Source organism: Triturus cristatus, chromosome 10 (genome assembly GCF_964204655.1).
Source record: "Triturus cristatus chromosome 10, aTriCri1.1, whole genome shotgun sequence".
Taxonomy (NCBI): domain Eukaryota; kingdom Metazoa; phylum Chordata; class Amphibia; order Caudata; family Salamandridae; genus Triturus; species Triturus cristatus.
This window is the reverse complement of record NC_140593.1, coordinates 1,232,241,372-1,232,258,918: the sequence shown is the minus strand read 5'-3', so window position 1 is coordinate 1,232,258,918 and position 17,547 is coordinate 1,232,241,372. Positions and strand designations below refer to the sequence as shown.

The 17,547-nt window shown below is 48.8% G+C and overlaps 1 protein-coding gene across 2 annotated transcripts in view; it reads left to right on the top strand.

The window, feature by feature from the left end:
* GNL3L (G protein nucleolar 3 like) overlaps positions 1–17,547 on the top strand; it is a 64,923-nt gene that overhangs the window by 36,481 nt on the left and 10,895 nt on the right. For both annotated transcript variants that reach the window (XM_085629846.1, XM_085629845.1), the window contains 7 exons: positions 105–249; positions 507–594; positions 2,350–2,527; positions 2,949–3,091; positions 4,686–4,822; positions 5,067–5,212; positions 6,055–6,232. In XM_085629846.1, the coding sequence (XP_085485972.1) occupies positions 105–249; positions 507–594; positions 2,350–2,527; positions 2,949–3,091; positions 4,686–4,822; positions 5,067–5,212; positions 6,055–6,232 (1,015 nt within the window). The remainder of the gene's footprint in view (positions 1–104; positions 250–506; positions 595–2,349; positions 2,528–2,948; positions 3,092–4,685; positions 4,823–5,066; positions 5,213–6,054; positions 6,233–17,547) is intronic.

The window sequence follows — 17,547 nt, the reverse complement described above, 5'->3', positions numbered from 1 at the left end:
TATTAGTAGAGGGTCCTTCCCTTGCCCTGTTCCCCTGATCACCAGTGCACAGTTGCTTTCTGATTTGTGAAACTCGATACAAACCTTTGATTTCTTTTCTTCAGCAACAAAGCCGGGTGCCGGTGAGCCAGGCCTCTACCGACCTGCTGAGCTCCGGAGCCTGCATCGGGGCGGATTGCCTGATGAAGCTTCTGGGGAACTACTGCCGGAACCAGGACATCAAGACTGCGATCACCGTAGGGGTCGTAGGTGAGGCAGTGGGGTACTGTGAAGCAGGGAAGTGGGGAGCCTTCAGGGTGCTGGCTGGCCGACATCTCTAGGAGGAGCGGATTCTGGCTTATGTAGCAAACATGCTGGTGGGGAATTGGTGTGGACTATTGTCACACTAGAAGCTCCCTGCAGTTGCTAATACTGCATCTGTAGTTCAAAACAAATTCTCTTTTTTTGCAGGACAGTCAGACCCGGTGTAGATGTTAACTGATTTCTTGGTTGTGACATTCTTGCAGGGTTTCCCAATGTGGGAAAAAGCAGTTTGATTAACAGCTTGAAGCGCGCCCGAGCCTGTAACGTGGGAGCAACACCCGGCGTCACCAAGTAAGTGGTGTAAACAAATATATTGTGTTCTAAAGCGCGATAGCATGTAAGGGCGCTGACAGGTGTGTTCAAGTGGGTCACCTACAACAAAACTCGTGCCTACCAAAGTAATCGGGGAGGTTCCATTTAACAAATTTCAGCAATCAGGCTTTGAGCACAATGTAGTAACAATCCATCACTAAAACCCCGTTGCCTTTCATACATGCTCGTCACAGTAAGTCAGGCCTACGGGCTTTCTCATAACTTGTCAAAATAAACAGATCAAATCTTGCATAACTTCCCCCAATGAACCAACCACTCCAGCAGCCTCTGCTATTCTCTTGAACCCTGTAACCAACTCAAGATCATTGAAGCGTGCATATACTAGCAACCGTCATGCATAGTTAGAAAATTACAAATAGGTAAAAAAAATCACTGTTGGCAAAACAATATCCAACTCCTCTGAAAAGGGCCTAGAGAGGATTAGCACAATTAAAATATTAGAGCCGCCGGGTTTGTCACGGTGGATGTAGAGCACCAAAACCACTGCCTACTGCGGGAGTAAGATACCCGTCCACAGCTTGTTACACAGCAGGATAATAATGCGGGGTTATAGCAACAAGATGAGGGGCAATATGATCATAAACGAAAAGTTCAAACTTCAATGTGAACAGGAAATTCTTTAGTCCAAATTAGTCTATATCATGCGGGCACAGCCAGCCAACACGTTTCGCCCTACAACAAGGGCTTCTTCAGGGCTGTAGATGCGTACGTCAGATGATTGTAGCTCGATTTTGCACGTTGGAAACTGCGGATTGCACCCATTGAAATTTGGACCTTTCATTTATGATCATATTGCCTCTCCTCTTGTTGTTATATTTGTATTTGTTTATGGCCATGTGGCAGCTGGTCATCTGAGATGGGCAGTATAAAACTTGTGACTTAAGAGTGACTATACTGGGGGGTGTAGTAAGTTGTGCCTTGCTGACATTTTTTGTTCTTAATAATCCGTGGTTAAATGCCTATCGGCCTAAACACATGCTTTTTTATAGTAAATAAGCCAATCCTACTACCCTTGTAATACGGTTTCATAATAAACAGGTCAGGCAAATGGCTTCGGTCATAAGGTAACACTGATCCAATCAGGTCTTTACCTCTTATCTTTGGCTCGTCACCATAACTAACTGACACCTACGGTATTGAGCTAAGAAGTCAACCCTCGGACCTACAATCACAAAATTAGAAATGTAATCAACATTCCAGTTGGCGAAGCAAAATACTAGTTCTCCTAAGGAAGCCTTTCAAGAATTATCACAGTTCAGATCTATCCCAGGGGGGGGGGGGGGGGGTGGGAGGGGGGGGTTCAACAAAACTAAAACCTAGTCAGATTTCACATAACAAAATACCTCTCGGCAGATTGGACTCGAATAATAACAATGCACCCTTAATACCTATTGACATTTATTTCACAATATGTCAGGCCCACTGACTTTCCCATAACAGATGTGGCTCATAGCCCTGGTCAGTAGCTTGCCACCATAACTAACAAAGCCCTGCTGTATGGAGTAAAAGCTCACACACATTGCAATGAGGGAGGAACTAACACCACAATGATCTACCTGTCTAGAAACAGCTGTGTACAAGGTAGGAAGAGGACTATTCAAGTCCTTTCTGGCGCCCTAGTCTTTAGAAAAACAAATGTGAAAGCCTTTTATTCAAAGTAGGGGTCATGTCTATTACACCCATACTTATATTTCTTGTGCACGTTTCCTCCAGGTGTCTTCAGCAGGTGCACTTGGACAAGCACATCAAACTCCTGGACTGCCCTGGTATTGTTATGGCCACCTCCACCTCAGACGCAGCCATGATCCTGCGCAACTGCGTGAAGATCGAGCAGCTCGTGGACCCGGTGGGGCCGGTGGAGGCCATTCTGAGGCGCTGCAACAAAGAGCAGGTATGGGTTTCCCAGCAACCGAGTGATTCTTTTTTTGAGAGGCAGTTGGTGCCTGCTAAAGCTTCCGCTTCAGTGCTTAATTTGTGCTGGTGGTTTCCAGTGCTTGGCACCGGCACTAAATTGTCAGCACCGGCTGTAGTGATAGTCCACCACATGGTGGCGCTGTCTTTTTAATTTTGAGATGAGCACAACAGCCAGGTTAATTAATCCAATGCACACTGAAAAAGAATAATACCAGCCTTTCATAGCCAATATTATACCTTTGTGCGCCCTGAAATAGTCACACTTGTAGGAGTGTGATGGTGTTATGTTGGTACTGTAGATGGCAGGGTATGGGTGGTGCAAGCTGCAGTGGGCTTCCGAGAAGGGCCCTGGCACCTAATTTTTTCAAATGAACCACTGTTGCGCTTTGACTTCGCAGATCATGCAGCACTACAACATACCCGACTTCAAGAACACCATGGAGTTCCTGGCCCTGCTGTCCAAGAGGCAAGGGAAGCTGCGCAAGGGCGGTGTTCCTGACCACGAGAAGGCAGCTAAGATCGTCCTTACCGACTGGAGCAAGTGAGTGGACAGCAGCCGTGGTGAAGTCACTTAGAGCTGCAGCAGCCCGTGACGACCAGCAGAGCGAGAGCCACAGTAGATCTAGAGATCCCTTTAGAGTACACATGTGCGTATCGGGGTGCATGCCAGCTGTCTGCCCACTGCTCTGCAGAGCAAGTGCTCCAAAGTATGGAGAGTGGGGGAGCAAGAACAAATCAAGACTTTAGGAAATCTAGATGCCTGCTCAAGTAAAGCTTCAGTGTTTAATACCAAGAGTTCCTACTTCAAAACCCAGGATAGAGCAGTATTTAAGGTCAGCGATTACTCTTTTTATAATGTTTGTTTCGGGCTTCTGTCCCATAAAACGCGTACATCCATGAAATGTCAAAAAATAAAAATGAAAAATAAATAACACTCGTACTATCAAAAGGTGCAACGCAGGGCAGAGCGAAGGATCTCTGGATACGCTGAGCCAATCTCCCGCAGTCCCTGCAGCGGGATGCACTTATGTAGTCCAAAGGCGCTCTACCTGGCTGGTCTCTGGAGCTCTGAGCATCTGCTGGTGGTGCCTTCTGCGCCCATTGGCGTGTGATAAGCAGCTGTATCAAACTGTGTGCCCAGGAATCCAGTGCTCAACCAATCCAAGGCCGAGCTTCTTCTTCCTCTTCTCCCGCCAGATCTGCCCAGTCTTCACATCTCCCCTGGCTCTGAACATTCCCCTTATATTGGTTACTCTGGTTACTCGAGTCAAGTCCCTTAGATGTGTTCGCAGCTCCCAGTGCACCCACACGAAGATCGCGACACACAGAAAAAGTTGATTTCACCGCCTACTTTTCCGAATGTCATGCAGCACTACAAGTTCTCTCATATTTATGCTGCTGTTTGGATTTTCTGGCCCCAAACTAAATCCACTCCCCTAAACCCTCCCTCCATTCTGCTGACCAGCTCATTAAACACAGCCGGGTCTGGCGGCTCAGTGGACTCGTGCGTCCACTGCAGGGGCCTGTGTTCGACCTCATGGTCCCAGGTACAAATCCCAGCGGGTCCACTCAGCCTTTCATCCATCTGAGGTTGATAAAATGAGTACCATTGAGTTGTGTAACAATAAACATCTGTTATTCAGCGCCAAGAGACCTCTGGGTGAACATGCGCTTTACAAATACACACGTTAGGTTACAAATGTTTGTTCACGTCTCCACTATCTTATAATAAGCCATTGACTTCCTTTCCCAACTCCCTTTATGTTCAGCCTGTAAGGCTCTTGTGTAAGGCCGTCTGTCCTACAAGAGTATAGTCTAGAAGAGTTTGCCGTCATATCCACATTTTTCAATGACACATATTTTGGATGTGTTTTGAGTGGACGAAAGATGGTCAAAGTTGGAATCTGGTCTCTCCTTCCCTGTTCCTCTCCTTTGGAATATTCTGTGACACGATGCGCCCTCCCCGCCCCCGTGCACCAGGGCTGCAAAGCACGCTCTGGTTCCAGACGGCTAAAGAGGACTTAGCTAGGGTTTGCGGTGAATGTATGTGTGCACGTGTTGCTGTAAGCAGTGCTGGGGGTGATCATACGTCACTCTGCACGGCTGGTCACTGTGTCATTCTCTCACCCTTCCAGCGGGAAGATCTGCTATTTCACGCACCCCCCAGAGACGCACACCTTGCCCACGCACATCAGCGCCGAGATAGTGACGGAAATGGGAAAGGCCTTCGACTTCGAGGAGCTGGAGAAGGGGAACCTGGACGCACTGTCACGTGAGTAGCCAGCGCAAGCGGATTCATCCGGGTAGTGGCCCTTGGCACGTACAGCATTGGCTTACCTCTTTTACCCAAACCCCCATAGTGAAGCCACTTGCACTTCTGTGCGCGCGTGCACATTCATTCATTCATATTCAGTGAGACACCCTGCCATGTTTGAGTGGATTAGAACATTGGTACAGTCGCAGAAGAGTTGTAACCGGTAGCTTCTCCTGTTCTTGCACATTCTCTTCCATTTTAGAAATGGCTTCTGTGCCCCAAGGGATAGGAATGGAGGCTTCTGGTCTGACTAGCGGCGGTGTGGAGGACATCGACCTGGAGGATGAGGAGGAGCCCGAGCTCAGCGATGAGGCAGAGGAAGTCATGGACGATGCTCGCGACACAGAGGTGAGATAGATTCCTACCTTCCAGCTCCTGTACTCGTAAGGTTTGCGTGAGCCAGACCTCATCAACACATATGTGTCTCTGTGGGGTACGCGTTCCTCCTGATTCAAACCGGCCAGCCCAAGCCCTTCCTAGTAACAGGTGTCCGCACGAGAATCCGCTAATTCGGCTCCATCTTCAGGCCATGCACAGGTAGACAGATGTCTCCACCCAGCTCAGGGCACCTTCCACAGTGAGGATGATTCAGGTATCAGTCCAACTTTTACAGTCAGTGGGGGCACAGCCTGGCTCAATCTGGCAGCTCGTGTGAGTGCTCCAGGGATGGAAACAGCAGGTGGCCCAAGTTTGCAAAGATGCTCGGTTGGAGACTGTCCCTTCCTGCATTCCTTTGATGGCGCAACAGAAGAGAGTTGTGTCCCCATCCCCACAGCGTCCAACATGCCAGGTTTCCTCGGTCTCCCCCCCCCCCCCCCCCCCCCCGCCTGCCTGGGCAGAGCGGGTTTTCAGATGGCTTATCCCATTTTTTAATGGTTAATATACATTTGTTTTTCCAATGATACTTTGAAAGGCTGCTCACATTTGAAGAGTTTGCACACGCACCATGTTTGCACAGAATATAATTAACATTTGGAAGTCAGAGCTACTAGTTTGTACAGATAGGAGTTGGGGGCGGGGTCACTTCTGAGTGGCCGACACCGGCTAGGGGTGGTGGGAACTTGTTTGGGGCGGGGGTTGTTTGTGGTTCTCATGGATTGATCTTGGTGGACAGTAGTCTGTGTTTGTATTCCTGCGAGTGATAAGGAAATGTTTCTTTCGTTCTTGTCCTATCCCCTGCCGGCTTCTAGTTTGATTCCATGACGGTGCAGATCAAAGACAGTCAGAAGAGCAAACCTCGGGCGGACAGTGAACGAGTCGTACCTCGAGCCCCGAATCTGCAAGAGATCTGGGCAATGGATCCCCTCCAGCAAGGCCAGGGGCTGCGGGCAGCAGGCAAGAAACGCAAGAAGATGCAGAAGCGCGCAGGTGAGTCGCCTTCCCAGGGTCCCGGCAGCCCAGATCCTGGTTCCAGGGGTTGGAAGGATCTTGGTACAGAAGGTAGCAAGACTTGGTAGTCCTCGATTCTACATTACGGATCGTAAACTACTATGAACACAGAACCTCACTGGTAGAACCCCGCCTCATCGGCACAGTGTGGCGTCAAAATGTGGCGCCCCTTTTCTGAATCTTTTGTGTTTTTGTTCAAGTGATGGTGAAACAACGTCAACAGCTGCCTTCTTAGCAGCTTCTAGCACCATGTTTCATTTAAGTCAAAATTGGGTGCCCAGCTTTCCAGTAGTAGTATTTTATTTTAAATATTTCCATGCGAGGGTTACTCAGGGGTTGGGCATTGGGATCTTACTGAGCCCCAAATGTTCATGTGCGGGGTGTGGTTTTCCAGCAAGGTTTTCGAATTGTGCTTAGGGTAATTGACACCTTTTGATTTTCTCCTCCGTCCACTTTAAGGTGGGAACAATTAAAATGCACACTATGACTCTTGTGATCCAGTCATCTTAACCTGAAGTATCTGTGGGGTGGGGGCCAATAACCGAGGCAACATCAGGCTTTAGAAGGACAGCGGGTTTCAGAGCCTGTTTGGCACCACAGTGGAGTCAAAGTTGACTAGTAGAAGGGTTCTTTAGTGATGGTTCCCTCAACCCCTGCTCAGACCCATGGGCACTGAATATTTCCAGCATTGTCTTACTTGACCCCAGAACACTTTTACAGGGATGAAACTTTTTTAATAGAAAGTATTCTCTTAAAAAAAAATCACTTGCTTCATAGAAAACCCCATTCGTATTTCCTCATTTGAAAATAAAAAGTTGTCCGTTTACATTTTGAGGTCTCTCAGAGAACTTTGCCCGAGGCAGACATTGCTGTTTGCTTTACAGACCTGTGTAGTCCTTGGATCTGATGTTTGGAGTAGCAAGGGGTGTATACGTCTGAGTCTGGCATGGTACCCACGCTGTAGAACCAGTGCTACCGGTGAGTAACTTTAGGCCGACAAGTGCTCCGGAGTGGCTGCTTCCACTCTTAGAAGGGGCTCCAGGGCAAACTGAAGAGACCGTTAACAATCCATTCTTGTGAGACCATAATAACGTCCATGTGAAAAGAGTTCCTTAGAGGCTGTTCGTACTTTGTATCCAGGGCAACACGAGAACGCTCGCCGTATGAGGCTAGCGGCTTTATCAATACAAAATCATATTGCCCTGCTGCGTACTGCCGCAGTGTAAAGTGCTTGTGTTAGAAAGTTGTGCAGGAGATTACATAGGTCCTTAGGAAAAATCATGCAGTAATACGGTACCCCGAATCACCAATACTCTGGGGCGCGATACTTGAGGATCGTGGTGTTACCGTACAACAAGGATTGGCCAATCCACTGAGAAATTACTTCAGAAATCAATTTATGTTTTCTGATTTCTTTAGATTTTTCCATTCATTCCTAAAACATCAACACAATTACTGGGATGCAGGTTGTGGCCACGCCACTTGTAATCCTGTTTTAATCGGTACCTCACATTGCTGTCTAATTCAGGATTTCCTCCACATTTACACACACAGATGTGATGCTGATGTTATAGATAGAGCATACAACTCAAACACCAACCCCAGTATGTCCCCCTAGGCCTGGGTCTATGCATTACTTCAATAGAGGTCTCGAGGGACCTTTATGTGAAGACCGCTTTGTACTTCTCATCAACTGTATCCTGATAAAATGTAATCATTCGCTCAACACAACGAATAAAGGAGACCAGCTTTTTTTTTTTTTGCAAAAAGTTGTTGGTTTCTATTCCCATTTTATATCATCAAGTAGGTGCGTAATAACGTGTGTTACCAATTGCGACAGTGGTACAGTGTGTGGACAAGGTGCAAGCCGTGGCCATGCACACGAAAAACAACAAGTCGTGTTCTAGAAGCCCTGGTCCTAGGGAGTCCCTTTTGACTCCCAGAGATGGGCGACTTGAGAACAGAGATCGGATAGACATGGTCCGCACATTCAACCCCATGAGTAACCGTATACAAAAACACATCCATGGGCATCCGGTTGAGTAAGCAAGTAACCAGCCTGCTCAGTTTTCCCTTTGAACAAAATACGAACATTAGGAGCGTGTTTTGACACACACTCGGGTCACTATGGAAGCTTCCGGCAGTATTGGGACATTCCAGATGCACTTATTGCTACGTTTGTCAGTTCTCGAGTAACCACACCTTCATCAGTATCCCTTGCAAATTCAAAGCGGTTTTGTTTTGATATTGCATGTGCGGCCAATTTTTTGCCATACAACAACCGGGTCTGATGTCACTCACTTCTTTAGAAAAACCTATTTGTGTCTATGTGTGTATAAAAGTGTTTCCCTGGTTATCTCTTTCCCAAAAATAGTTTGTATAGAAGGAAAAGGCAGAGGGAACCATATGTTTATGGTATCCACTCGAAAACGACAGTGGTAGAAGAAAAGTGAAGAGGGACTGACAGTGCCTCACGGAAGTAATCCCAACGAGGATACACAGACAGGTACTCGCCTGCTACCTCACGTTCTCATCATAGGCAACTGCCGCCCAGAAAGGAAAAAAGGAATAAATCAAAAACCTCTTATCAATCCCAACAACTGGTGCCTCGTGAAACTTGTATAGTAATTTGTGTCTATGTTCAAAAATAATACTGTCGACCCAGATGGGAGAGACCGGGTCTGATCAGAACCCACGTCAATCCAAGTTAAAACCAAGCGAGACTACACTAGCTGTATAACTCTTTATTCTGTGCTGTGTGTCTGCTCATTTAAAACCAACATGTTTCATTGCCTTAGTAAATTTGCGGCAACTTCCTCACGGCTAGGGTCGACTGGCCACTCTGCGTTGCTAGTTCAGACCAGTGAACTATCTGTCTGCACCATGAAGATTGCTCTTGTTCAGCATACCTCAACCCTTCATATAGATAGGTGTGTGCTACGTCCAAGTGTGCTTGTCCACCTGGCCTGGTTACCCAATGGCCGCGGATTTGTGTTTCTCGTCAGCCCTCTGGTCCGGATAATACTCGGCCTCCAAACTTGGACGTAGCACACACCTATCTATATGAGGTGAGTACCTGTCTGCGTATCCTCGTTGGGATTACTTCCGTGAGGCACTGTCAGTCCCTCTTCACTTTTCTTCTACCACTGTCATTTTCGAGTGGATACCATAAACATATGGTTCCCTCTGTCTTTTCCTTCTATACAAACTATTTTTGGGAAAGAGATAACCAGGGAAACACTTTTATACACACATAGACACGAATAGGTTTTTCTAAAGAAGTGAGTGACATCAGACCCGGTTGTTGTATGGCAAAAAATTGGCCACACATGCAATATCAAAACAAAACAGCTAAATTGAGGAGATCTCTTGGCGTACTGTGAAGGTACTTAAATGATTTCTTTGCAATTATTGAGGATTGACACCTTCGTTATATTTGCTCTGTTGAGATGCAGTGAACTAAGTATTAAGTGGATCTTGGTAGGAAAGACTTTCGCACACACTGGATTGTCACGCGCGATCGGGTAATTGTTTGACCATTTGTACATCAATTCGGGTACGCCTATCTGCATGGTGTAGTCTCACGCTGGTGTATGATGAAGAAAAGCCTACGGGTACCTCATACGAGTTAGACAAAGACAATATTCATGGCACAGTATGCGGACACACAGGATTGGCGCACATGCTGAATTGGTGATGTTAAACACCACCTAATAATTGTGTAAACATTGGTTACAGTAACTGGGGTATTCCTATCTGCATGATGTAGTCTCACGCAGGCATGTGTTCGAGGGGAAACATATGGTTGCCTCGCACGAGTTAAAAACAATACTTCAGGCGCAGTATGCTGGCACACATGATACTGATAGCGGTGCACAGGACGGGCACCCTGCTGCTGCATGTATATTGACATAGGATTGCATTTCTTTGGTGATTACCCCTTCAATGTCAGCTCAATACATACCCTTCTCTTGCAGAGTTGTGTTCGAGGCATGTGGGCTGCTGAATTCATATCTGTGCATAGATCGCCGCCTAGTGTTGGGTCCGGATGTTTGCACGTTGTTGTCCTGGAAGAGTCTTCGAAGTATCCTTGGATAGGTGACTCCTCCCCTGGACTACAGTGCGCATGGGCATCCTCTCCATCCTCAGATTGTTTTTTTCCGCCATTGGGTTCGGATGTGCTATCTTAACTCCAGTTAGGAAAAAGTTAGTGGAGGCCAAAAGGCCTTTAGTTCGCGTCGGTACTGTTCACTCGATCGGTTTCGACCCTACCTGTTAGCTTACTAACTTCGGAAACAACTTTTCGCTTTTTACCTGACCATCGACGACACCGACGATGGAGTCGAGGACACCATTCAAGAGGTGCCCGGTATGCAATGCGAAATATCCCCATATCGACGTCCACCCGGTGTGCAACAAATGCTTGTCGCCGGACCACGACGAATCGACATGCATGGCCTGTGCCCGGTTCCGTTCCAAGAAGACTCTACGGAATCTTCGAGCGGCGAGACTCGAAGCGCAGCACGCGGCACCGGCCCCGGCAGACATCTTCAACGCCGAAGATGTCGAGGAGTTAGAAGTCCTACCCTCCAATCCTGGTTCCGAACATGACTCCGGTTCGGACGACGTCGACGAATCACTCTTTCGCAGAGATGAAGACAACGCCGAGGTAGGAGACGACGATGAGGCCTTAGGGGCCGAAGAGAGTAGCTCCAATGACGAGCAAGGCCTACCCGTTCAGGGCCCAGTGCCACAGTCTATGGCTCCGGTCGAGGGATCGCCTTCGGGCCTTACCCGAGACCTATCCCGCGGTTCTTCGGCCCCGCCCTCGGGCCCGGCCTCGGACGCTCAGCGGCAGCCATTATTACCTACACCGGCTGGTTTCCCTTCTACCAAACCGAAACCAAAAGCTGCACCGGTACAAATGAAACCGAAACCGAAAGTGGCGCTAGTCGGATCGAGGCCTTCCACACCTTCGACGCCAGCGACACGCATCGGCACCGAGCGCCCCAAGCGAGACTTCGGTGCCGAACTTGAAGCGGCCGACGCCGGAGTCGGCATTCAGAAAAAGGCCCTCGGTGCCATCAAACCTGCTCGGCTCTCGACGCCGACGCCATCGACTCCTAAACCGAAGGTCTTACCACCTGCTGCGTCTCACGTCGCTTCCACGGCAACACCGAAGCCTCCTGCATCGAAGACGTCGACGGCCATTTCCGCCCCTCGACCCGATGACCCACCGGCGCCGAAAAAGTCCACGGCCGCCTCTACAAACCTGGTCGGCGCTAAGGCCTCGAAAGCGCTTCAAGCGCGAACCGTTGCGGCACAAAGCAGCAAAACCCAAGCGGTCCTCCAGGACACATCGGGCTCCGGCCCACTAAAAGCTCAAACAGCCTCTTCGGCGCCAGCCAACATAACTTTTGGCCTGCCGCCATCCACGATCCCGAAAATGTTCCAACTCAGGACACGGGTCACCCACACCACGGTTACACCTGCTGAGACGTCTCCGTCACGTTACATCGACGCCAACACCGGCAGGATGGTTATCCATGACCGAAGGATAACTTCAGAGCCACCCTTGGACCCTTTCAGGATCCCACTAAAGAGAAAGCTGCCTGTGGACTCAGAACCTGTGCTTTGCGAATCTTTCGACTCGCCCTACCAAGACCCACTATCATTCTCTCCCACACACTCCGACACGGATGCGTTGGCAGACTATATGGATGACCAAGTCCCTTACCATGGGGACATGGACCCTGATGACCAACAGGACCCTGATCAAACTTGGGGCGACCCTGCAGACCCCAGTGCACCTCTAGATGCACAGGACCCTCAACTCTATGGAGCGAAAACATCTCCGACAGAGGACACTGCAGCGTTCAACGCTCTTATTGAACGTGCTGCAAATAATCATGACGTGCAGCTTCACTCTGACACCGTGGAAGACGACTTCCTTATGGACACTTTCGCTTCCTCGGAAAGGCATGTAAAGACTCTGCCCATGCTGAAAGGAGTCCTCAAACCAGCCAAGGACATCTTCAAGGAACCCACCAGGGCACGGGTGATAAACCCCAGGATCGACAAAAAGTACAGATCAGCACCTGGGGACCCGACTTACATCAGAGGCCAATTACCTCTCGACTCCATTGTCGTTGCGAATGCTCGCAAGAGGGCACACTCGCAATCAACAGGTGACGCTCCTCCCCCGGACAAAGAGTCCAAGGTTTTAGAGACCTCTGGCAAGCGAGTTGCCGCACAGGCTGCCAACATATGGCGCATAGCCAACACTCAAGCGCTCCTCGCTCGCTACGATAGAGCGCACTATGATACAATGGAGCAACTACTCCAACATCTCCCTGACCAGTTCAAAGAAGGTGCAGAAATTCTTATCAGAGAGGGACAGCTACTCACAAATGCTTCCATCAAGTGTGCACTAGATGCCGCAGACACGGCGGCCAGGGCCATAAACACGAGCGTCATGCTGCGACGACATGCCTGGTTGCGAATCTCCGGGTTCAAACCTGAGGTGCAAAATTATATACTGAACCAACCTGTCAACCCCGACTATTTATTCGGGCCGGAGGTTGACACGGCCCTTGAGAAAATAAAGAAGGACACAGACACTGCGAAGTCCATGGGGGCTCTCCAGACTCAGTCCTTTCGGAGCAGCTCCTTTCGTCGCCCCGGAAATAGGGGAGCAGGTAGAGGGCAGGGGTCACAGCAGACATACAGCAAAGGCAATACCCAAACCACCTACGATAAAAACACCCGGGTGGATATCGTGGCTCCAGTACAAAGGGCAGAGGACACGGCTACGGCAACACCAGGTCCTCCCCCAAGAACAAGCAGTGACGCCCTCTCCCTTCCTCCCGACCACATAACACCTGTCGGGGGAAGGCTACAAAGGTTCCTGTCCACGTGGAACTCCATCACCACGGACAGGTGGGTCAAAGATATTGTCAAATACGGTTACTGTCTAGAACTAACCTCCACTCCACCCACAATACCTCCAAAAAACCGTCCTATGTCCTCAGAGCACTTAACGCTCTTACAGCAAGAGGTGCAAAGCATGCTTCTAAAAGGCGCAATAGAGGTCGTACCCGTCCACGAGCAAGGTACGGGCGTGTACTCCCTGTACTTTTTAATACCGAAGAAGGACGGGTCACTCAGACCTATATTAGACCTGAGACCCCTAAACAGATACATTCTTTCCGAGCATTTTCACATGCTCACTCTCCAGCAAGTCCTCCCGCTGCTCAAGCAGGGAGACTTTCTAGCCACACTGGACCTCAAGGATGCGTATTTCCACATACCCATTCACCCATCACACAAAAAATACCTCAGGTTCACTGTTCAAGGGCAGCACTACCAGTTCAGAGTCCTTCCCTTTGGCGTGACAACGGCACCAAGGGTGTTTACAAAGTGCCTAGCTACTGTGGCGGCACATCTACGGAGGCAGCACATACACGTCTACCCTTACCTGGACGACTGGCTCGTTCAAGCAAAGTCAGCCCAGCAATGTGCCAGCCACATGTCCCGCACCATTCACCTCCTTCACAGTCTGGGTTTCTCACTAAATTACCCAAAATCCCATCTACAGCCCGCACACGTACAACAGTACCTAGGTGCGACTATAGACACTCTGGCGGCCACAGCTCAGCCAAATTTGGTGAGAATCAACAGCATGCAAATGCTGATTTCAAAGTTCAAACCTCAACACTCCCTTCCGGCGCGAGTGTTCATGCAGTTGATAGGCATGATGGCCTCCTGCATCTTCATAGTCCCACACGCGAGACTACATATGCGCCCGCTTCAGGAGTGCTTGGCACGTCAGTGGAATCAGGCTCAAGGACAATTGAAAGACCTAGTGTTGGTGAGCGGTCGGGCATACAACTCTCTGCATTGGTGGAATCCACAAAACCTTTGCAAGGGTCGACCGTTCCAGGAGCCTGTTCCACAAATAGTACTGACAGCAGACGCGTCTCTCCAGGGATGGGGAGCTCATGTACTCCACTACACAGTGCAGGGACTATGGACGACACAACAGAAGAAAATGCACATCAACCTTCTGGAACTGATGGCAATCTTCCTAGCCATGAAGGCATTCAAAGTACATCTGTGCAACAAGGTCGTGCTGATCCGGACGGACAACATGACCGCAATGTACTACATACAGAAGCAGGGAGGGACGCACTCTCCACAGTTGTCTCATCTGGCTCAGAGCATGTGGAAGTGGGCCATTCAGAGGAACATGTTCCTCATGGCGGAACACCTCCCCGGCAAGGACAACCAAATGGCGGATCTGCTCAGCAGACACAGCCACCAGATGCACGAGTGGGAGTTACACCCATCAGTACTCCAGCCGTACTTCCAGCAGTGGGGTCATCCAGAGATAGACCTGTTCGCCACAAGCGAAAACGCAAAATGCCAAAGCTTTGCCGCCAGGTTCCCACATCCGCAGTCGCAAGGCAATGCGATATGGATGAACTGGTCCGGCAGATTTGCGTACGCTTTTCCCCCAGCACCGTTGATACCGCTGGTGGCTCGCAAACTCAGACAACACTCCCTGACACTCGTCCTAGTTGCTCCTACGTGGGCACGCCAGCCATGGTACACCACCTTCCTCGAACTTTCCGTGGTGCCGCATCAAAGGCTGCGGATCAAACCCGCGCATTTGACGCAGAACCATGGAGAGATTCAGCACCCAGATCCGCAACAGCTGAACCTGGCGATCTGGCTCCTGAAGTCCTAGAGTTTGGCTACCTCAACCTGCCACCTGACTGTATGGACATCATCAAGGAGGCCAGAAGACCCACCACAAGAGCTTGCTATGCAGCCAAATGGAAAAGGTTTGTTATTTACTGCGGTAATAATGACATTAACCCGCTGGACGCATCCATCCAAAACATCATTTGTTACCTCCTACACCTATACCGATGCAATCTGGCGTACACCTCTATACGTGTCCATTTGACCGCAATTTCAGCCTATCTACAAACCAGGCAGCACCTCTCTCTATTCAAAGTGCCTGCCATCAAAGCATTCTTGGAAGGACTCAAACGAGTTATTCCACCAAGCCACCCACCAGCTCCAATGTGGAACCTCAACCTGGTCCTCACACGCCTGATGGGTCCACCCTTTGAACCTCTACACTCATGCGAGATTCAATTCCTCACCTGGAAAGTAGCCTTCCTGGTAGCGATCACTTCTTTAAGAAGAGTTAGTGAACTCCAGGCACTAACAGTTCAAGAGCCATTTATACAGGTTCATGCCAACAGGGTCGTACTACGTACCAACCCCAAATTCATGCCCAAGGTAATATCGCAGTTCCACATGAATCAAACTATTGAACTGCCCGTTTTCTTCCAAAACCCACAAACTGTCGCGGAAAGGGCACTTCACACACTAGATGTAAAAAGGGCCCTCATGTATTACATCGACAGGACCAAACCCCTTAGGAAGACAAAACAACTGTTCGTTGCCTTTGCCCCACACCACAAAGGTAACGCCATCTCCAAAGCAGGGATAGCCAGATGGATAGTTAAGTGTATCCAAATTTGTTATCAAAAGGCAAAACGCACATTAACTATTCCCCCACGAGCCCACTCAACACGTAAGTTAGGGGCCTCCATGGCTTTTCTAGGAAATATTCCCCTGCATGATATATGTAGAGCAGCCACCTGGTCCACTACACACACGTTTACCAAACACTATTGTGTAGATGTGCAATCAAAACAGCAGGCAGCTGTAGGACAGGCTGTTCTCAAAACCCTTTTTCAGACCGCTGCAGCTGGCACTGGTAGCCGCCGCTAATAGAGGGCACTGCTATACATTCTATGCACAGATATGAATTCAGCAGCCCACATGCCTCGAACTGAATATGCTACTTACCAGTATGCATCTGTTCTTGGCATGTAGGGCTGCTGACATTCATATCGCCCTCCCTCCTCCCCGGCGCCTGTAGCAGCTGCAGCTCTCAGAATTACTGTAAGCATGGTCATCACTTTCTGTATCTACTCCATCACTGCCACAATGGCGAAAAACAATCTGAGGATGGAGAGGATGCCCATGCGCACTGTAGTCCAGGGGAGGAGTCACCTATCCAAGGATACTTCGAAGACTCTTCCAGGACAACAACGTGCAAACATCCGGACCCAACACTAGGCGGCGATCTATGCACAGATATGAATGTCAGCAGCCCTACATGCCAAGAACAGATGCATACTGGTAAGTAGCATATTCAATACTATTGTGCACTCATGAGTGTATACCTGGGGTTCACATTAAGCGGCGAGTACGCTGTCTGGTGAACATATGGCCATGCAACGACTGCACTGACCAAACGGGCCTCTTACTGTTTTCTCTTGTCGGTGAGTTCAGTAGCAAGAAGGTTGTCCTGATGACTCCCTGTAAACAACTGTGCGGTCGAAACATCGACACAGATCCATTGGTCCTCATTTTGGATTATATTAGGGAAGACTTGTGATTTGTAACAGGCTCCGACAGATTGTTTCAGAGAGCGGGGATTCTATAACCAGCGCGGTTATTTTACCCCATACGTAGTAGTTTCTTGCACCTTGTTCACGCCCTGCGCCACCTACACTATTGTCGCCATTGAATTCACATTATTATTATACCCCGACTTCATCATTTAAAATAGGAATACAAATAACTAACTTTCTATAAAGAAGGCCCGTCCCCACTATTCATTGCGTTGAGTGAATGAGTGCATTTAATCAGTGTACCGTTGATACGTACATAATGGTCTCCACATAAGACTCTAACTGGAGCAGTGTGTCAGTGAGGTCATTTGTAGCCAGGCTGCCCATTCTGCCGTTGAGAAACTCGCCAACATGTTGGATGCGTGTGTCGCCAGTACAGAATGCTGACCATTATAATCGCTGTGAGATAACACCACATTCTCACATTCTGGGATAAAATCTTTCAGCAAGTCTACAAAACCTAGTGCACAACCAGGTGTCCCTTGGTGGGAAAAAATGGAATTCAAACCAATTCTTAATGGAAGAGGCACCCCAAAATAATTTTTCAAATGCAGGTTCTTTGAATACCAAATCTCAGCTTATATCTTTAGAGAGAGCGTTTGGATGAAATGCATCTATCTTCATGGTTCAAGCCTAATCCAATACACAGACATCCAGTCTAGATAAACATTGCATCAGAATTATTCTAAATGGAATTTATATTTCTAAATTATGATTCATAGAAAATTGATGCAAAGGTTTATCCGTTACATGTGGCCTCTCAAACTTTATATAAGGGCATGCAGGGGCTATTGG